Source organism: Mauremys mutica, chromosome 8 (assembly GCF_020497125.1).
Source record: "Mauremys mutica isolate MM-2020 ecotype Southern chromosome 8, ASM2049712v1, whole genome shotgun sequence".
In the NCBI taxonomy this organism is placed as follows: domain Eukaryota; kingdom Metazoa; phylum Chordata; order Testudines; family Geoemydidae; genus Mauremys; species Mauremys mutica.
In genome coordinates this window covers 66,875,182-66,897,544 of record NC_059079.1, presented here as the reverse complement: position 1 = coordinate 66,897,544, position 22,363 = coordinate 66,875,182, and the positions used below count along the sequence as shown (strand labels likewise).

At 47.5% G+C, this 22,363-nt stretch overlaps 1 protein-coding gene across 2 annotated transcripts in view; it reads right to left on the bottom strand.

Annotated features, from left to right (window-relative positions):
- PACS2 (phosphofurin acidic cluster sorting protein 2) overlaps positions 1 to 22,363 on the bottom strand; it is a 188,019-nt gene that overhangs the window by 97,152 nt on the left and 68,504 nt on the right. For both annotated transcript variants that reach the window (XM_045027524.1, XM_045027525.1), the window contains exons 5-8: positions 19,468 to 19,630; positions 16,003 to 16,076; positions 10,227 to 10,307; positions 6,826 to 6,885 (exon numbers count right to left, since the gene is read on the bottom strand). In XM_045027524.1, coding sequence (XP_044883459.1) covers positions 6,826 to 6,885; positions 10,227 to 10,307; positions 16,003 to 16,076; positions 19,468 to 19,630 — 378 coding nt within the window. The remainder of the gene's footprint in view (positions 1 to 6,825; positions 6,886 to 10,226; positions 10,308 to 16,002; positions 16,077 to 19,467; positions 19,631 to 22,363) is intronic.

The window sequence follows — 22,363 nt, the reverse complement described above, 5'->3', positions numbered from 1 at the left end:
TCAGTTTCCTTGCATGTGAGAGACTGACAGGAACAAAACATCTATAGTCAGAATAGGATCTTGAGATGGGTGCAGTCTGGTGCCAATCCTAAAGCCAGCACTAGAGGGTGGTCTCTCCTGAACAGCAGCAGTGCAGCTGGCCCAGATCTCAGCTACTATACTATTCCCCAAAAAGAACAGAAGTACTTGTGGCACCTTAGAGACTAACAAATTTATTTGAGCATAAGCTTTTGTGGGCTACAGCCCACTTCATCAGATGCATAGAATGGAACATATAGTAAGAAGATGTATATACATACAGAGAACATGAAAAGGTGGAAGTTGCCATACCAACTCTAAGGCCTGGTCCACACTAGGACTTTAATTCGAATTTAGCAGCGTTAATTCGAATTAACCGTGCACCCGTCCACACCACGAAGCTATTTAATTCGACATAGAGGGCTCTTTAGTTCGACTTCTGTACTCCTCCCCGACGAGGGGAGTAGCGCTAAATTCGACATGGCTATGTCGAATTAGGCTAGGTGTGGATGCAAATCGACCTTAGTAGCTCCGGGAGCTATCCCACAGAGCACCACTCTGTTGACGCTCTGGACAGCAGTCCGAGCTTGGATGCTCTGACCAGCCACACAGGAAAAGCCCTGGGGAAATTTGAATTCCTTTTCCTGTCTGGCCAGTTTGAATCTCATTTCCTGTGTGGACGTCGTGGCGAGCTCAGCAGCACTGGCAACGATGCAGAGCTCTCCAGCAGAGGAGTCCAGGGAATCTCAGACTAGAAAGAGGGCCCCAGCATGGACTGACCAGGAAGTCTTGGATCTCATTGCTGTGTGGGGTGATGAGTCTGTGATTTCGGAGCTGCGCTCCAACAAACGGAATGCAAAGACCTATGAGAAGGTCTCCAAAGCCATGGCACTCAGAGGATACAGCCGGGATACAACGCAGTGCCGCGTGAAAGTCAAGGAGCTGAGATAAGGCTACCAAAAAATCAGAGCGGCAAACGGACGCTTCGGGGCCCAGCCCCAGACATGCCGGTTCTACGAGGCACTGCATGCCATTCTTGGTGGGTCTGCCACCACTGCCCCACCAGTGTGCGTGGACTCTGAGGATGGGATAATGTCGACGGACTGTTCCTCGGAGATGTTCGCGGACGGGGAAGATGAGGAGGACGAGGCAGTCGACAGCGCTTACAACGCTGATTTCCCCGACAGCCAGGATCTATTCATCACCCTCACTGAGATCCCCTACCAACCCTCCCGAGCCGTTACCCCGGACCCTGAATCAGGGGAAGGATCAGTCTGTAAGTGCTTTAAACATGTTAATATTTATTTTTAATGGAGCAGGAATAGTTACTAGTTGAAAAGAAGGTCAATATATATGGGGATGGAACAGAAATCCTCTTGGGAGATTTCCGAGCAGCTCTCCTGCAGGTAATCGAAAAGCCTCCGCATGAGGTTCCTGGGGAGAGCTGCCTTATTGGGTGCTCTGTGGTAGCACACTTTTCCGCGCCAGGCTATCAGGTACTCCAGGAGCATTGCCTCCACGAGCATGGCAGCATAGGCCCCTGGTTTGTGCTGGCTTTCACGCAGCATGCGCTCTCTATCTGCCTCAGTGACCCTCCTCAGGGTGATCTCGCTCGGAGACGCCTGCATTTAATTACAGTAATTTGTGTACTATTAGTATTGGGAGTGCTTCACTGTTCCTTTGCATAACAATGAGCGTCACTTTACAGCCACGTGGTGGAGGCTGCAGAGTGGCAGCATACAGGGATCTTTCCCAGGGAACAGACGCGAGGGGGTGCAACAGGGGCAGAGTTTATGCTTTCAGGATTGCCTGTAGCAAGAGGACAGTGGTATACATTGACTTTTAAGCAACCAAAAGTTTTTGGCTTACCATGCCTGGCTGCTCCACGGATTCTGCTGTCCTGCCCTGCTTGTCTGATCTGCAGTGCAATCCCCCAGGCAATGAAAGCGAATTCCGAAAATTCGAACTTTCCCTGAGTGAGTGCTGTGCATGGTCTTGTTCACAGAGACTGACTAGACTATGTTTCTTCTTTGCAAAACTGTATCTTTATAAGGAAGTCAATCCCTTTTTCCCATCACACAGCTGCAACTGTATCCCGACCTGCTCCAGCATGCCCCTTCACAGAGGCTGGCGCAGATTAGGCGGCGCAAGAAAAAGACACGGGACGAGATGTTCGCAGAACTTATGGGCTGCTCCCGAGCCGAGGCGGCCCAGCAGAGCCAGTGGAGGGAGAACCTCTCTCAGCAGCACCGCTCACACAGCGAACAGGAGGACAGATGGCGTCTGGAGGACCAGCAGGCGACTCAAACGCTGCTTGGACTAATGAGGGAGCAAACGGACACACTCAGGCGCCTTGTGGATGTTCTGCAGGACTGCAGGCAGGAGAACAGAGCCCCCCTGCACTGTATCTGCAACCGCCCTCCCCCGCCACAAAGTCCAATACCCCCCTCACCCAAAATAACAAGAAGGTGGTGCGCTAGGGGCCGTGAAAACTGTCACTCCACCCCAGCAGAGTGCTCAAGTACCAAAAAGCTCTCATTCGCTAAATTTTGAGAAGTCCTTCCCTTCCTGGATCACCCAAGCCCAAATCCCAGTTTCGTCCCCTCACTGTGTAGTTGATTATTAAAAATAGTTTGCTGTTCATTACTGTTTCCGTCATGTTTCTTTACAGAAGACTTTGTGTGAAGGGGGGGGAGGGGTTTGGTAATTGCATAGGACGGTCACCATTACCTGGGTACAGACACGGGGGCAGGATCTACAGCAGGTCACACACACAGTGTAGTCACTAGGCACCCTGGTCAGTCTGGGAGGTGTTTTTCATGTTCTGTGCATAGGCGGCAGGTGCCCTGCTCCAGCTATATTTGGAGCTGGGTCTCTCCCCGGCCCTGCCTGGATCGGACCCTGGCCCCCACGGGTCTCCCCCTGCCCCGCCGTGCTGCGTACCTGCCTGACAGTAGAGCGGCTCCCCGCAGAAATGCTGTCTGGTGCCCCAGGGTCCTAGCGCCTGCCATACACAAATGGCAAGGCAGGCCGCCCTTACCCTGCCCTTCCACCATAGCCCTGAGCCTCTCCAATGCCCCAAGCCCTCAGCCCCCTACACCTCCTCCCCATTCCCACACACCCCTCACCCCTTCCTACGCCCCCACCCCCAGCCCAGAGCCTGCACCCCTCACCCCTTCCTTCACACCCACCTGTAAACGTCCTCCCCCCAGTCCTCCCCCGCCACAAGGCCACATAGCCCCCACACACACAGTCCCGAAAAGGAGGGATGGCAGGCTTCGTTGAAACAACCAGTCCGGCAGTGCAGACCGCTCTAGGGGCAGGAGCCTGTCATTCCTCGAGTGTAGAAGCGGTCTGTACAACACTGCACACCCTACCCACCACAGTCTGCGTCCCTGTTTCAACCCTTTAACGCGAATTCATTAGTAAAGAAAACGTTGTTAATTAACAATATTCCATTAACTTTATTTTTAAACGTGTGTTGGAAGGGGGGAAACGTGGTGAACGGGCTATGTAACCGCAAAAGAAAGTCAACAGTAACTGAAAGAGAGGCAGGTTCAGCTTCTCTGTAAAGAACCTGAACAGTCACAGGTTACCCTGCAACCTGAGGAATCTATCTTTCAAAGCCTCCCGGATGCACAGCGCTTCCCGCTGGGCTCTTCTAATTGCACGGGTGTCTGGCTGAGCGTAATCAGCAGCCAGGCGATTTGCCTCAACCTCCCATCCCGCCATAAAGGTCTCCCCCTTGCTCTCACAGAGATTGTGGAGCACACAGCAAGCAGCAATAACAATGGGGATATTGGTTTCGCTGAGATCCGAGCGAGTCAGTAAGCTCCTCCATCTCCCCTTGAGACGTCCAAAAGCACACTCCACCACCATTCTGCACTTGCTCAGCCGGTAGTTGAAGAGTTCCTTGTCGCTGTTCAAGGCGCCTGTATAGGGCTTCATGAGCCAGGGCATTAGCGGGTAGGCTGGGTCCCCGAGGATCACTATAGGCATCTCCACATCCCCTACAGTTATTTTGTGGTCCGGGAAGAAACTACCTTCCTGCAGGCGTCTAAACAGAGCAGAGTTCCTGAAAACACGCGCGTCATGAACCTTGTCCGGCCACCCGACGTTGATGTTGGTAAAGCGTCCCCTATGGTCTACCAGTGCTTGCAGCACCATTGAAAAGTAGCCCTTTCGGTTAATATACTGGCTGGCCTGGTGGGCTGGTCCCAGGATAGGGATGTGAGTCCCATCTATAGCCCCACCGCAGTTTGGGAATCCCATCGCGGCGAAGCCATCTATGACGACCTGGACGTTTCCCAGGGTCACTACCTTCGAGAGCAGTAGCTCAACGATTGCGTTGGCTACTTGCATCACAGCAACCCCCACGGTAGATTTGCCCACGCCAAAGTGGTTCGCTACTGATCGGTAGCTGTCTGGCGTGGCAAGTTTCCAGAGGGCTATGGCCACTCGCTTCTGCACACTCAGGGCTGCTCGCATGTGGGTGTCCTTGCGCTTCAGGGCAGGGGACAGCAAGTCACACAGTTCAAGGAAAGTGCCCTTATGCATCCTGAAGTTTCGCAGCCACTGTGATTCATCCCAGACCTGCAGCACTATGCGGTCCCACCAGTCCGTGCTTGTTTCCCGGGCCCAGAATCGCCGTCCCATAGCATGAACATGACCCATTGCCACCATGATCTCCACGGCGCGGCGTACCGTGCTTTCTGAGAGGTCTGTGCCACTCTGAGACTTCATGTCCTCACCGCGCTGCCGGAGCCTCCTCGCCCGATTTCTCAGCATCTGACTGTTGAAGAGGTGTACGATAAGGTGCGAGGAGTTGACAACGGCCATAAGTGCAGCGATGATCGCAGCGGGCTCCATGATCGCAGTGGAGTGCTGTGGCATCCGCGCTGTCACTAACAGGAAAAGTGCGCGAACTGATTTCCCGCCGGCGGGAGTGACGGTGGAATGCTGACAGTTACCCAAGACCACCCTCGACACAGTTTCCCCCCCAGCATGCATTGGGGGGAAATCCCAGAATTCCAATGGGCAGCGGGGAGTGCGGGAACTGTGGGATAGCTTCCCACAGTGCACCGCTTCCAATGTCGACGCTTGCCCCGTTAGTGTGGACTCACAGTCGAATTAGAGTCCTTACTGTGGACACACAAATTCGACTTTGTAAGGTCGATTCTACAAATTCGACTTAAGTTGATTCGAACTACTCTTGTAGTGTAGGCATACCCTAAGAGGCTAATGAATTAAGATGAGCTATTATCAGCAGGAGAAAAAAAACTTTTGTAGTGATAATCAAGACGGCCCATTTTGGACAGTTGACAAGAAGGTCAACTGGCGGGGAGGGATAGCTCAGTGGTTTGAGCATTGGCCTGCTAAACCCAGGGTTATGAGTTCAATCCTTGAGGGGGCCATTTGGGGAACTGGGGCAAAAAATCTGTCTGGGGATTGGTCCTTCTTTGAGCAGGGGATTGGACTAGATGACCTCCTGAGGTCCCTTCCAACCTAATATTCTATGATTAAGGTGTGAGGATACTTTTTTCTCCTGCTGATAATAGCTCATCTTAATTCATTAGCCTCTTAGAGTTGGTATATATATATATATTTTTTTTTCTTACTGTATGTTCCATCTATGCATCTGATGAAGTGGGCTGTAGTCCATGAAAGCTCATGCTCAAATAAATTTGTTAGTCTCTAAGGTGCCACAAGTACACCTGTTCTTTTTGCGGATACAGACTAACACAGCTGCTACTCTGAAACCTATACTATTCCTGTGGAGTTGCTTTTCCTTAGTAGGAACAGGAATGAAAGGTGTGGGGAGGGGTAAATTAAGGCATTCCACCCATGGAAGAACAGTCTATTTTGCAGGTATTGCATCTCCCACAAACAGGTGGCCTCCTACAGAGAGCAGGTTCTGTATGGAGGTCAACATGGCTGGAGAGTGTGTCTCCGGAACAGTACTTTACAGATGGAAGGATTACATAAGGACTGGATATCAAGGAAACAATAATTTTGATAGGGATGTTTACTTGATGCCATGAGACATGGAGAACCCAACAGCTTGGGGCACCAGTGGGGTCAAGTGCCTTCTTTTTCCTTAGCAGCTGTGTTTATTCTTCCCAAAGTACCAAGGTGGAATGAGTTGCTTTCAGTTGAATCATCTGGCTAGTTACTTTCCTGTGGGACCATTTACCTACCTCTATGGGACCATGGTGGTTGTGTTTGGTGAGTTTCATATGGATGGGGCAGTCCAAATTGTGTGAACTGTTGGGCTGCATTTGCATCTGATGCTTTTTTTTAAAATTTTCTTTGAATTTCCTTTGTATGTCTCTTTGTCATCTTTTTTCTATCTTTCGCTGGATGGGGATTTTTTTTGTTGTGTTTCCTCTGCATATTTTGCTAAGCTTTTATAATACGTGAGATAAGAAAATAAACTGTGATCTAACTTAATGGGCAATGAACACTAGACTACTAGTCTTTGAAAGGGTCACGTATGATTGCAAACCAGTCTGCAAGCAAGAGGGTGCTCAAGAGTCTTTTAAATCTTTGACAAAACTGCACCCAGCAAATCTTGATGGCTTTTTGAAGTTAGCGCTGAACCTGCCCTGTCCAACTGAGGTCCAAACAGAGCTTCAGAACGCTGGGCAAAGTCACTGGGGAAACTTAGGACACTTCCCAGTACAGATGTGAGAACAAAGAAAAGAAAGCAAGAGAGAGAAGGGAGGAAAAACAGCCTGAAAATAAGCTGAACCCATGAAGCAGTTGAATGAGCATGTCTGAGGTATAATTGAGTGTTAACTAACTTACCTCATCAGATACTTTAAACCTTCTCAGCAACGCCACCACTTTCTGCTTGAAGTTTTGTTGCTGTAAGTCAAGAACACTTTTACGTGAATACAGCAAGAGGGAATATACAGGTGCACCATCACAGTTAAAAATGGATACACTGACTGCTCCTAGGTAGAAACATGTATGGGGCTGAGCCACAAACCAAGGAGCACTGCTGCCCTTTCTCCTACCTATGTGCCATTCCCCAAGCAAAGCAGAATCCCCCAGGCTACATGCTATCCTATCCATGTTTACATCAGCTCAGTTCCAGCCCTGACTGGTTTAGCCGTATTGCACCTCTGTGGGCTCCCAACATACATTAAACATTGCACTCGGCTAGCCAGGTGTTTATGTATCTAGTGGAAAGACAACTTTTTTTAGACTGCCAGTTAGTCACAAGCTGACAAATATAGTGAATGCTTGAGGCTGTTTTTCTGCCTCCTTAATGCAGAAGTTCCACCTGCCTTCAGAGATACAACTAACCCTTTTCCACAAGGGAGCAGTGAGTTTTCACACAAACTCTTACAGTTGATGGAGGTGTCTCAGTCTCCCCCATGTGGGTGATTGGAAAGTAGGTTCCATAGCAAGGATCTGCAGTTCATCTTGGCAAAGTATTTCACCTTAACAGTGGAGTTGTAGCGACTTGGGTAGGTGGAGGGGTTTGGGTTTTTGACAAGCCTTTTGGCTTGCCAGGGTCTGTGTTGCCTGAGCTCTGAATGCAGAGCTTCACTCAAATACAACACAACCCAAAGCATTGGGTTTTGCCTAATTTCTACCAAAACCCATAAGCCCCTGGCCTGCAGCAGGATGAAACCAATCTTAACCTTTGCAGAGAGTTTAACAAACCTGGGATGTTTGGCTTTAAAAAACAAGTTTTGCAAAACTCTGGCCCATACATGTTTTCACTAGACCTCCTGAAAGAACTGGCATGGGCTAGCTGAACTATGTAAGAGTGGCAGCTATTCTGAATGGGGGAAAGCAATGTCAGTGGGCCCAGCCTGAGTGAAGGCTAGTTCCTCATTTTGCTGGCTATTTCCCTCCCAGCAACTTCTACTGTCTGTGTTCATACACAGTCCAGCCAAGAGATTTTAATTCTACATTTAAGCACCGGCCCAATTCACAGAAGTGCTGAGCACCCAGCAGCTCCTACCGACCTTCTGAAAAAAATTAGACATGCCTAAATATGACCTCAGGAGATTTTTTAAAATCTTTGCCTATAAGTAGGGCCCTACCAAATTCACGGTTCATTTTGGTCAATTTCATAGTCCTAGGCTAGGATTTTAGAAATCGTGCATTTCATGATTTCAGCTATTTAAATCTGAAATTGCACAGTGTGGTAATTGTAGGGGTCCTGACCAAAAAAGGAGTTGTGGGAGGGTCACAAGGTTAGTGGGGGGGGGAGGGGAGAGAAAGAGTTGCAGTACTGCTACCCTTACTTCTGCGGTGCTGCCTTCAGAGCTAGGCCCTCAGTCAGCAGCCGCCACTCTCCAGCCGCCCAGCTGTGAAGGCAGCAGTGCAAAAGTAAGGGTAGCATGGTATGGTATTGGCCGGGCACTGCCTTCAGAGCTGGGCGCTCTCTGGCTGCCCAGTTCTGAAGGCAGCGCAGAAGTAAGGGTGGCAATACCACACTGCACCCACAACTCCCTTTTGGGTCAGGACCCCCAATTTGAGAAACACTGGTCTCCCCTGTGAAATCTGTATAGTACAGGGTAAAAGCACAAAAAAGACCAGATTTCATGGTCCATGACGGGTTTTCCATGGCTGTGAATTTTGTAGGGCCCCACCTCTAAGTTCTTGGCATTATCTACAAACACCATGGTGTGGATACTATTAGGTACAGTTTTTAGTTGTTATGACTTTAGGATGACCGTAACAAAGCCACTAGATACACAGTTCCCCTCAAACAAGTGAATTTACACCCTGGTTTGTGAAATGCAGGCTGCAACTGTTTTCATAAATATGTGCTTGTGTGGGGTATAATGATAGAATGGTGCAAATTGTGGTATAAATTGTTCACTGACATAAGTTTGGGGATGGATAACCATCTTTGTCAAGGGGCTGTCTCATCTCGAGTTACGCAGGCCATCTCAAACTCAGCTTTCCGCGATGCGCCCCTCTCTCCCCTGCCCCATATTCTGCAAGCACCAAAGAGTCTAGACCAAGTCTATTTAGAAGTTCTCTCATAAGTTTTTATTCTTTTTAATTATCGGTCAGTCTCTAAGGCCAGGCTGCCTTATTAGTTAACATACAAGCCTCTTCCCCTGTGGAAAAAAGTTAAGAGAAATATTAGTTTAGAAAATGCAGCTTTTATGATTTTTTTATTCAGTTATGGGATTGCAGTTTTCAGATCCAATATTTGATTAAATGCCAGGACTAGAAACAAATTATTTATATCATACAAAAGCTGCATTACTTATTGGTCAAGATGAATAATTCTGTCACAAGACATTTAAAAAGATCCTAAAACTGCCACTGATCCAGGCCTTAAGAGCTAGTAAACCAGCATCTGATGATTTTTCGTGATCCTCATTTAGGGGAAGAAGAAACTTCTTTTGGTGGCAGATTTCTATTATTTGAAAAAATGTGGCCTATTCAGAACTCTCTCAGATGTCAGAAATAGTGCTAGTGGAGGTAGATAAGTGTGTAGACAGTGCTTCAGACCTACACTAAGGTCCAAAATAAATCCTGCTTATTCCATGGTTGCTGCAATAACTCAGTGGCTAGAGTTATTGTAATCTTGTATGTGGCACAAATACTTTAAACAAAAAAACTAAACCATCATCAAGGTTGCAGCACTCAAAGGAAAGTTAAGGTTTTATGCTAAAATTTAACTGTCTCTGTGTGCATATATTATGACACAGTATGTAACTGTGTATCATTTACCAGATAATATCTGACGAGTCCTACAGCCTGAACTACACGTGTCATCTTGCATTAACCCACTTGATTATTTCATACCTCATCTCCATTATTTCACTTTGAAATGCTCATCTGGGCTGAATTCACCCTCATGCAGAGGGCCAGCAAAAGGCCTATGCCCCACTTCAAGCCGATGCGGAGGCTTACAACTGCATGGATCTTGAGTTAGCCTCTGCACCAAGTCAATTTCACCCTTAAATGATTTTCATGGGGGTCCTCTCACTTTACAGGCAACACAAGTGATACAAGATGGTACACTCAGATAAGGCTGTCAGTATCTGCTGTGGTTTGATTGGTACTTTGATCACTTTGCTAGATTTTAGTTCTGGACTTTCCCACCTACTGTGATTATCTCTGATTTCGCTATTGGGACCATTGTGTAAATAGCTTGTAAATCTCTTGAGCTGCATGCACATCCTGGCCAAACCCCTTCAGTGTTAGTAAAACTAATTTCCACCGACCCTGGTTATGGACGTCGTTCTTACTATCGATCTCCGCTGTTTCTTTGGCTTGCCCAGCTCATATTCATCATCGTCCAAATCCTGCACAGAAAGGAGGAGTCAGATTTTACACTTGCCTCAAGAACAAACAAGGGCTGTTTTATTATTATGCAAAATGTTTCATTTCTGCAACAAAACATGTGCCAGGGACTGATTAGTATTATACGAGTGCACAGGAGAGACTGGCTAAGGCCTGGTCTACACTACAGTTAGGTCGACCTAATTACGTCAGTGTCTACACTACAGCCATGCTCCCGCTGATGTTAGGCCTGGTCTACACTACAAGATTAGGTCGAATTTAGCCGTGTTAGGTTGATTTTATAAGGAATGCGTCTACACAACCAACCCCATTCTGTCGACCTAAAGGGCTCTTAAAATTGACTGCTGTACTCCTCCACGATGAGGGCAGTAGCGCTAAAAATTGACCTTCCTAGGTCGAATTTGGGGTACTGTAGACAGAGCACTGTGGAATTTGATGGTATTGGCCTGCGGGAGCTATCCCAGAGTGCTCCAATGTGACCGCTCTGGACAGAACTTTCAACTCCGATGCACTAGCCAGGTACACAGGAAAAGCACCGGGAACTTTTGAATTTCATTTCCTGTTTGGTCAGTGTGGTGAGTTCGGCAGAAGAGGTGACCATGCAGTCCCAGAATCACAAACGAGCTCCAACATGGAGCAAACGGGAGACACTGGATCTGATTGCTGTATGGGGAGAAGAACCTGTGCAGGCAGAACTCCAATCCAGCAGAAGAAATGCTGATATATTTGCCAAAATCACACAGGGCATGGTGGTCAGAGGCTACACCAGGGAGACACAGCAGTGCCGCGTGAAAATTAAGGAGATCAGGCAAGCCTACCAAAAGACAAAGGAGGCAAACAGTCGTTCTGGATCAGAGCCCCAGACATGCCACTTCTATGATCAGCTGCATGCCATTCTAGGGGGGGGCCCTACCACTACCCCACCACTGTCCGTGGACACCTGCAAAGCGGCAGCCTCACGCAACATGGATGAGGATTTTGTGGATGAGGAAGAGAAGGAGGAGAACGCACAGCAGGCAAGCAGAGAATCCATTCTCCCCGGCAGCCAGGACCTTTACCTCACCCTGGAGCCAAGACCCGCCCAGGGTGAATTATTCCCGGACCCTGAAGGCAGAGAAGGCACCTCTGGTGATGCACAGTGTGCCTCGGTGCTCTTCTAATTGCCCTGGTGTCTGGCTGTTCAAAATTGGCCGCCAGGCGATTTTCCTCAACCTCCCACCCTGCTATAAAAGTCTCCCCCTTACTCTCACAGATATTATGGAGCACACAGGAAGCAGCAACAACAATGGGAATATTGCTTTTGCTGAGGTCTGATCTACTCAGCAAACAGCGCCAGCGCCCTTTTAAGCGTCCAAAGGCACATTCTACCACCATTCTGCACTTGCTCCACCTATAATTGAACTGCTCCTTACTGCTGTCCAGGCTGCCTGTGTATGGCTTCATGAGCCATGGGAGCAAGTGGTAGGCTGGGTCCCCAAGGATAACTATTGGCATTTCAACATCTCCAACGGTAATTTTCGTGTCTGGGAAGAAAGCCCCTTCTTGCAGCTTTCCTAACAGCCCAGAACTCCGAAAGATCTGAGCGTCAGGCACCTTTCCTGACCATCTCATGTTGATGTCAGTGAAACAGCCCTTGTGTTCCACCAGTGCTTGCTACATCATTGAGAAGTATCCCTTGCGGTTTATGTACCGTTTGGCAAGGTGGTCCGGTGCCAAGATAGCAATATGCGTTCCATCTATCGCCCCACCACAGTTAGGGAACCCCATTGAAGCAAAGCCATCTCCTATGACCTGCACATTTCCAAGAGTCACTACCCTTGATAGCAGAAGATTATTGATTACCTTGGCTACTTGGATCACAGCAGCCCCCATGGTAGATTTGCCTACTCCGAATTGATTCCTGACTGACCGGTAGCAGTTAGGCATTGCAAGCTTCCACAGGGCTATCGCCACTCGCTTCTCAACTGTCAGGGCAGCTCTCATCTTGGTATTCCTGCACTTCAGGGCAGGGGAAAGCAACTAAAAAGTTCCATGAAAGTGGCCTTACACATGCGAAAGTTTCACAGCCACTGGGAATTATCCCAGACCTGCAACACTATGGGGTCCCACCAGTCTGTGCTTGTTTGCTGGGCCCAGAATCGGCATTCCACTGTATCCACATGACCCAATGCCGCCATGATATCCCATTGCCACATCCCGTGCTTTCAGGAATGTCTATGTCCAAGTCCTCCTCACAATCTTCCTTTTGCTTGGGGCTCCTAGCTAGGCTCTGCACATACTGCAGGATATTGCGCAAGGTATTTACAAAGCTTACAAAAGCAGTGCGCAGCTGAGCGGGCTCCGTGTTTGCGCGTCTGCACGGATAACCGAGGAAAAAAGGCGTGAAACAATTGTTTGCTGTTGCTTTTTGGGAGGGAAGAAGGGAGGGAGGGAAGACTGACCACATGTGCCCAAAACCACCCACGACAATGTTTTTGCCCCATCAGGCATTGGGAGCTTAACCCAGAATTCCAATGGGCAGCAGGGACTGTGGGAACTGTGAGATAGCTACCCAAGGTGCACCATTCCGTGAGTCGATGCTAGCCACGGTATTGAGGACGCACTTCACTGACATAACGTGCTTATTGGCAGGGCCAGCTCCAGTGTTTCTGCTGCCCCAAGTGGCAAAACAAAACAAAAAGAAAAGCCGTGATCGGCGGCACTTCGGCGGCAGCTCTACTGCTGCCGCTTCATTCTTTGGCGGCAGGTCCTTCCCTCCAAGAGGAACTGAGGGACCCGCCGTCGAATTGCCGCTGAAGAGCCGGACGTGCCGTCCCTTTCCGTTGGCCGCCCCAAGCACCTGCTTGCTGCGCTAGTGCCTGGAGCTGGCCCCGCTTATTGGGGACAAACACAATGGACTGTATAAAATCAGTTGCTAAAGATAGACTTCTATAAAATCAAACTAATTTCGTAGTGTAGACATGCCCTAAGTGCCCTACTACACTGACATAACTCCACCTCCACGAGAGGTGTGGGGCTTATGTCAGTGTAGTTAGGGTGATGCAGTTTCTGTGTAGACATTGCTTAACTTACATGAGCTGTTGGTTGTCATTCTTGCCAATTTTACAGCTCTGCACTGGAGCCATGAAATTGACAAAGGCTGGAAGGCTCCATGCTGTGAACCCCGTGCCTGACTGTCATCCCAGGGCAGGTGGGGTGTGTGACGTTGCACTCTATATGATTTTATGAAAAAATGCTAATGTAACTGGAATATGCTTCATGAAAAAGGTCTCTTGTAAGATATCATTACAAAGCTTATAATCTACTGAGTGTGAGCATCCTATTTGTATAAATGTACAACTCTTGTATCTGAAACTAGAAATATGAAATATAACTCTGAGGGCCTATTGTAATTATGCAAAGCGTGGGCCCTTAATGGTAGTTTGGAATCTTGATGACTCCCATTAACCAGGACAAATGACTGCAGATGGCTGTAAGTCATCCTGTATACCTGTGTGCTGGGAAGTGGGTAATGAAGTCTCACAGTGACATGTGATCATGTCACCTGAACTGGAATCCATCTTTAACTTGGTGCTCTTCCATTGAGAAGGAGGGGGTGGGAACCCAGAAGGACAAAGGATTCCTGCCTTATGCAAAAGATATATAAATGAGTGGAACAGAACAAAGCAGGAGGAGCCATCATGAGGAATCCCCTAGCTACCACCTGAGCTGGAACAAGGGCTGTACCAGGGAAAGAACTGTGCCCAGACTAGGAAGGCATCCAGTCTGCAAAAGAGACTTATTAAAACATCTCTCAGGGTGAGATTTTTACCTGTACTCAGTTGTATTACTGTATTAGGCTTAGATTTGCGTGTTTTATTTTATTTCATTTGGTAATTCACTTTGTTGTGTCTGTTACTACTTGGAACCACTTAAATCCTACTTTCTGTATTTAATAAAATCACTTTTTACTTATTAACTAACTCAGAGTATGTATTAATACTGGGGGGGAGGGGGAGGAGGAGAGCAAACAGCTGTGCATCTCTCTATCAATCAGTGTTATAGAGGGCGAACAATTTATGAGTTTACCCTGCATAAGCTTTATACAGAGTAAAACATTTATTTGGGGTTTGGACCCCACTGGGCATCTGAGTGTTAAAGGCAGGAACACTTCTGTTAGCTGCTTTCAGTTAAGTCGGCAGCTTTGGGGCAAGTAATTCAGACCCTGGGTCTGTGTTGGAGCAGATGGGTGTGTCTGGCTCAGCAAGACAGGGTGCTGGGGTCCCGAGCTGGCAGGGAAAGCAGGGGCAGAAGTAGTCTTGGCACATCAGGTGGCAGCTCCCAAGGGGGGTTCCATGATCTAACCCGTCACAGGGGGCACCAGCTAGAGCCTGGCTGCTGCCTAGGCTCCCCACTCCGAACCGAGCTCTGGGCTCCTGACCCCCTGCTGGGAACCTGGGAGGAGAGGGGGGCGGCCAGCCACCCCTCACTGCCCCCTTAAGTCAGTGGAAGCACTCCTGATGAGGATGCACACCACCAACAGAAGGACAGCAAGGACATGAAAAACTGCAGTAACTTCTGAGGGGGCTGTAAGTGGATCTAACATAGGTTGAGTTAAGCTTGTAGTGTAGACGTGCCCTCAGTCTTCACCTGCAGGGTTTTAAGTACTGGGGAGACAGAGACTTAGCCCTGAGTAAAGACAAGCAAAGGATTGTACTGATCCTGCATAAAGAAAGGCAGAGAGAACTAAACCCTAGGAGTGCAGCATGTTGCTGAGCAACCAGGGCTCGGACACGTCAACATAAATACCAGCACCTCGCTGAAGCCACTATCCTTTTCTCTGAAATCTCAGCTTTCCCTTACATCAGTCTCTAGCTGCAATGGTGCAAAGCCCCAAAAACAGGAGATGTCAAGTACCTCATTGTGCCAGCAAGACAATAACTCGGAGGCCTATTGGTAATTCATCATTTAAAAGTCAACACAATGATTGCATCCCTCATGTAAGGAAAGAAAAGGGAAGGTCACAGACCGGGCCATTTACAGAGAGCGATCCCTCATTTTGGTGACACAAATGGGTGGCATTCGGGAGACACCGTCACTCCACCTTCCACACACTGAAGATGCAGAGCCAAGATTGGAGCCAGAGCCATTTTGAACATCTGCACAATCTATCATGAGCAGTATCTCATTCCAGCGATTCACATAGGTCGAGTGTGGCAGAGTTCCATCATCTTTCTTGCCCCAATTGGACCCATCGGAGGCTGAGGCTGCTTAAGAAGCAGCCTGGAGAGATCTCTGTTGTGACTGTCTTTCTAGCCAGGAACGTCCAAATTGCACAGGGTTCAAAGGAAGGGGAAAACACTGGGGAGAAAAACAATCTATGCACCACATACAACTACCCACTGCAGTACAGATTTAAAAGTTATAGACCATGGGCAAGTTTAATCCTAGGCTGTAGGGCCCTGTGACATGGTGTACAAGTTCTCTGAAGCCCCCTGCTGGAGGCCTTGCGGTCCTACCACACCCCGCCCCAGAAAAGGAACAGCAAAGGTGGGTCCCCCCCAGACCTGCCTAGAAAGGCTGCAGAGAGGGAGCCAATCAGAGAACTGCAGGCTCAGTTAAAAGGAGCTGCAAGAGCTGAGCAATTACTATCAGTTTACACCCTTCCAGGGAAGAAATCCTTTGTAGAGCATTGAACAGCAGCTTCTCATACAATACCTGTCCATGGATAGCATCATCACTGGCTTCCTGCTCAGAAGAGAAGCTCTCATACTCTTCTTCAGAATAGTTATCTGTAATGTAAGGAAAGGGCACAAAGTCTTATAAGACTCCCTTTGGAAAGAAGGGGAAGCCTTGTTGCTCAGGAGAGCAAACTTCAAAAAATTCACACTGGCTAACATTCCTAGAATCAAGGAATATGAACATTTGAGGAGAAGACTAAGGGTGTATCTTTTATCTGCACTAGACAGGTGGGATGAGAACTTGCCATAGAGAGAGGGAGGATGCTAAATACTCAGCTAGTAGACAGGAAATTCACTCACAAAGTAGAGAAGGTTGGCATGCAGGTGAGCTCTTGCCTTGGAGGGAGCCAGTCTGCAATGCCCATCCCAATAGGAAATAAGTAGGGACCGCTGGCATATAGTCCAAGATGGAGTGGGCATCACTCAGGCTCTACCCATGGGGCAACTCAAGCTACCCACTTCCCCAGGATTTTTTCCCCTAACCAGGCACAACTGGTATGCAGGACCAAATATGGTTAGGGAAAAAAAGATCCTGTTCCTTAGTGAAATGATACACCAAGTAAATTGTCTCACTCTATTCTGGACTCCAACTAGGCATCTGTGTGGTGCATGCCCATGTATCTTGCAACATGGACTTCCTATCTGAAATCAGAATTAAGCCATTATTCTGTCACGGTGCAGGTACAGAGAGCAGATGTCATGTAAAGGGAAGGCTTCCAAGCATGGAAACCAAGATATTTTATGCACACTGCATAAAAATCACAGATTTGTGCTCAGATAATTTAAGTTCGTGTCACTTAGACTGTTACCATGAGCGCGTTTTGGAAGAGTAGCTTATTTGATTGAGTTGGCTAGCCCAGTGGTTCTCAACCAGGGGTACGTGTACCTCTGCGGGTACTCAGAGGTCTTCCACGGGGTATATCAACTTATCTAGATATTTGCCTAGTTTTACAACAGGCTACATAAAAAGCACTAGCAAAGTCAGTACAAACTAAAATTTCATAGATAATTATTTGTTTATACTGCTCTGTATACTATACACTGAAATGTAAGTACAATCTTTATATTCCAATTGATTTATTTTATGATTATATGGTAAAAATGAGAGTCAGCAATGTTTCAGTAATAGTGTGCTCTGACACTTCTGTATTTCTATGTCTGATTTTTTGAGGTGAAACTTGGGGGTTCACAAGACAAATCAACTTCTGAAAGGGGTACAGTAATCTGGAAAAGTTGAGAGCCACTGAGCTAGCCCAACCCTAGAACCTGGTGACTCCATAGCAAGATATAGCTGATTAAGAACAAGTAGTAACATGTTACAAACCTGTCGCTTCTTAGGGATATCACCTTTTTTTTTTTTTTTTTTTTTAAACAACCCATGAACTTACTCTCCAGAAGTGTGCAAGATTTAGTCACGTGAGGTAAACCAGAGTAACAAGGGAATCTAGCCTCCAGAGATCTTGCAGAGAAAGCTATCTATGGAAGAACTTCTCATCCTGTTTTTTTTTTGGTTTTTTTTTTTTTTAAACAGCCAGTTGATACAGTAGTCACCAATCAAAAACAGGACAAGGAGATAAACATTTATATCTAACTTACTAATGGAATTTTCAATGCACACTGCCCCATATTACCTAAGTGTCTAACAACAAAGCAACAGTTCAAAATATCACCAGCTCCAAACAGGTCTCTACTTCCTTGGAGTATCCTTGAAAATGTCCTCTCTCTCTCTCCCATATCAGTGAGGAGTCAGTTTGTGGTCTATTGATGCATACACATACTATTTCATTTAACTTTTGGTGTTGTGCTTCCCATTTGTACTTTGGTTCTACCCTGTAGAGAGTTTCTTTAGATTTTTATTTTTTATGTTACAGTATTTGGTACAACAAGTGTATACTGAATGTGCCAAGTGCTCATGGCAACCTATGTTCCAAACAGCGACATTAAGTGAGACCAGGAGCTGGAACCAATCTATATTCTGTTTAGATGTTGTAGTGAGCTCTTAGTTTAATGCTGAGTGTGCAGAAATGGAACCTTGGAAAAACAACTGCAAAATGGGGTTCCTATCGCTCCCTAATGATGCTGCTTGTGTATGATGCAACAGACAAGGGAATCAAATAGCATGGGCCCCAATTCTGTTGCTCTTTACACACGTTGCGAGAATCTCTTTCATATTACTGTAGAGTTATAGCACTGGTAAGAACTGGTACTGATTTGTCCTAGAAATTAACTCCATTTGCCTGCGATTCTACCACTAAACACTAGCCTTCAGAGTGCAGGATTGTATACCATCAGCTACAAACCCTCCCCTCCTTCCCCCAGTCCATTCCCAAAAGTCAAATAATTACATGCTATTGTCATGGTGTCACTGGGGGCTGCTGCTGCACCCCCCACCTCCAAACATGTGCTGCCATACCCAGTCTCAGCTGAGGTTTATTCTTTTATAACAAAAGTTAAGCAGAAGGCAGCCTTAAGCCAATACCTGGCCCCCAGGATTCAGGGCCGCTCCTCCCAGGGGTCTCTGGCACTCCAGCTACTGGCAGCTTCCTTGCCTTGTCCAGGTCTGCTTCCCTCTCTTCCTGGAAGCCCTGGTTCCCTTGCTCCAGGGACCCACCACAGGAGCTGGCTCCACTCCAGTGTGACCTCTACTGACCACAGCTCAGCCTGTCTCAGTCCCTCCTCCCCAGCTGCCTACCAGCAGCCCTTTATAGGCCCTGGTGTAGCCCAGCCCCCTTTAATTAGCTGGATGAGGCTCACCTGCTGCAGTCTAGGGAAGCTGGGCTCAGTCTATCTGCAGAGACCTGCTACCCTGTGACACATGGTAAAGAGGTAAGGAAATCTGAACTAGTGCCAGATGAGAATTTATCAAGAACCAATGGAGCACAGGATCTCTGAAGCAATGGGGTTTGTTTACATGGTGACTAGTCCACTGTAGCTATTCCAGGCTAGCTCCCCACATGGATACACACATTCTTTACTGAGAGTGCCTTTTTGTGGTTTAGCTTGATCTTCAGTAGACAAGCCCTAGGTCAGAGAGGATTTGACTTCACAAAGAATATGGAAGAGGAGGAACAAAGTTGATTTCCATGGTTATTTGCAGTGCTCTGTTTTGGTTCCTCTTCACCCCTCACAACCTGCAGAACCAGGGTCCCACTGCAACAGGCACTTTACAAACATAAGGCAGTCCATGCCTAAAAGCACATGCCCTCTGAAGAGACCAAGAGGAGGGATGGGGAAGGGGATTTCATATGATGGGGAAGGGAGCAAGATGGTGGCACAGACAAGGCCAGCTTGTTTAGACTTTTTCTGTTTTATTTATATCACAAAAATGTAAATTAGGCAGTTTCCGACCAGATGGGCTTTCAGGGAAAAGGAAGGGATTGTCGGGGGAAGAGACGGGAAAGGAAATAGACGGGCTGAAGTTCAATAGAGGGCATATTTTTACCTGTGGACTTGATCTTCTGGCTAGGCTGCATGGTGCTGTCTTCATGGTCTATTGGCTGACTAGACAGTGAGAAGATCCAGATCTCTGCTACTTTGGCCGTGGTTTCCTTGATGTTACTGAAAAGGCTCAGAACCTGGCCTCCTTCAGTCGGGTGCTGCATCACCTGGGATTGGGGAAGTAACAGTCTTGTATTTAAATATGGTGGGCCTGATTCCCATCCACTAACATTGGAAAAGTTATTTAATGAGTTAGTCTGGGTATGCAAGAAGGCTCAAATGCCTGGGTCTAGAACAGGGGCAGGCAAACTTTTTGGCCTGAGGGCCACATTGGGTTTTGGAAATTGTATGGAGGGCTGGTAGGGGGCATGGGCCTGGCCCTCCCCTGCTTCTTGCCCCCTGACGGCCCCCCCCCGGGACCCCTGCCCCATCCACTCCCCACCGCTCCCTGTCCCCGGAACCCCCCCCCAACTGCCCTCCCGGACCCCTACCCCATCCAACCCCCCCCTCCTTCCTGACTGCCCCCCCGTACCTCTGCCCCATCCAACCACCCCTTTTCCATACTCTGACTGCCACCCGCCGCCCCATCCATCCTCCCTCCTTCCTGGCTGCCCCCATTCAACCCGTTTCCCCACCCTCTGACTGCCCTGACCCCTATCCATACCCCCCCCCCTTCCCACCACCCTGAACTCCCCTGCCCTCTATCCAAACGCCCCCCCCCCCCGCTCCCTGCCCCCTTACTGCGCTGCCTGGAGCATCGGTGGCTGGCACAGCACAGACCACCGGGTCAGGCCGGGCTCTACAGCAGCACTGCCTCAGGAGCTCGCAACCCTGCTGCCCAGAGCATTGCACCAGTGGCGGGGCGAGCTCAGGCTGCAGGGGAGGGGGAACAGCAGGGGAGGATCCTGAGCTCCTGGCTAGCCTCCCGAGCCAGGAGCTCAGGGGCCGGGCAGGAGGGTCCCGCGGGCAATATTTTGCCCACTTCTAGTCTAGAAGAACAACCAGTTATAGACACTATTTAATGCTATTTTAGAATTTACTTGGCTATCAACTCAAGGAAGCGGCAGGGACAGAAGATTTCAGTTTGACATGTGATCAGATCATACTGAAGCATGTTATTGCATTACCTTCATTATGATTCTGTTAGCTTGCCTGGGTACTAATTTTAGTGATCATTAAGTTATCCAACTCATGAATTCCCAAACAAAAAACCTCCAAATCTACTTTAAAGCCAGCTGAAGAAACCATCCGCAGTGACCTTTCCCTGGACAATCACATTAGGTGCTTTATAGAACAAATTGAAAAAGCAAGTCCCTGCCCCAAACAGCTGGCAACCTAGATGTGACAATGAAAACTGGTCAAAGCATAGGCAAAGGGACATCTTTGTGGCTCTGTAAAAAATGGAATTTGCTTCTTCATTCTTTGCTACTTTCAACATGATGAGGATGATCACACCTTCCTCCAATAGATTCTCTTCTAGGCTTCCAAGACTGTCCCTCTTGTGCTCTTCCCACCCATCCAAATGCCCTTTCAATAGCACCTCCCCTCCTGGTCTTTACCAGTGTGCCTCAGGACTCTATATCTGGCCCCTTCCTATTCTCCACCTTCCCACCCCAGGTCACCTCATCCACTCAAGGCTTCAACTGGCCACCTTTATGCTGGTGACTCACCAGTCTACCCCTCCTACCCTTAACCTATCTGTTCAGTTTTGCATCTGACATCAGCAGGGAGAAGAAAAAAAAAAACCTCTTGTAAGAATTAAGAAACTAAAAATTCCAGGACGTACTATTTATAGGGTGCTTTATCAGAAACTGGATGATTAAGTTTGTCAGCAGTGAATTTTAAAAAAATTCCAATCTCTTTTCGGTGAAACACATTGCAAATACTTCAGATATTTAGCATTTTCATATCCTCTGCTGTCAGAAGTAACAGAACAGTAAGAAAAAGTATTATATTTCAACTGTGAATGCTTAACATTTTAAAGAGATTTGCTCGTGAGCTTGAATGCTGCTCATATTTTTTAGTTTAATTTCCAATTATTGACAATGAACCAAACATGATACAAGACAAAAACAAAAAGGCCAAAAATTAGGATTTAACTGAAACTCAAATGCAATAGTGAAAAAGTATTTTGATTTAAAAGCACAATTCACACAAAATAAATCTGTAGATAAAATCAATCAATTATCTAATATCACAACAACCTAGCATGATTGCACTGTTAAACCATTTCATTTTGCAATAAATTCTCCACTGATGGAACTAAATTTATGGAATGAAATTTTCTGGAAGATTTCTATGCTAAGCATAGTATGGCAGGTTTCTGCTACACAATGCTTCTAATACTATATTTTTAATATTTACAAGTACACAGCTGCGCAGATTAGGGAATAAAAATTAGAGTGGAGCTAACTGAAGTTCAGGGGATACCCTAAGCATCTCCCGCAACTACTGATTCAAAGTTGAAAGTCAGCTTGCTTTGGTCATCTGCTTTCCATGAATATTCAAGCAATCAAGTTGTATTAACAAGAATGACCATGAAAAGTAAGCTTCAAGATTTCAGTGCCTGAAAATGGTGGAAATTATACAATCATTGTGGACTATCACCACGCACAGGCAGAAAGAGGCAGAATTAAGATTGCATAGGCTACTTGGATTTCAGCATTTCCTAACTTTGCCCTGGTCTACACACACCCCCTAATTCGAACTAGGGTACGCGAATTCAGCTACATGAATAACGTAGCTGAATTCGAACTACCCTAGTTCGAAAACTTACCCGTCCAGACGGCGGGGAAGCGAAGTCCGCGGCTCGCAGGTCGACTCCGGCAACTCCTCCTGACGCGGTGGAGTACCGGAGTTCGACCTAGCGCTTCCGGAGTTCGAACTATCGCGTCTAGATC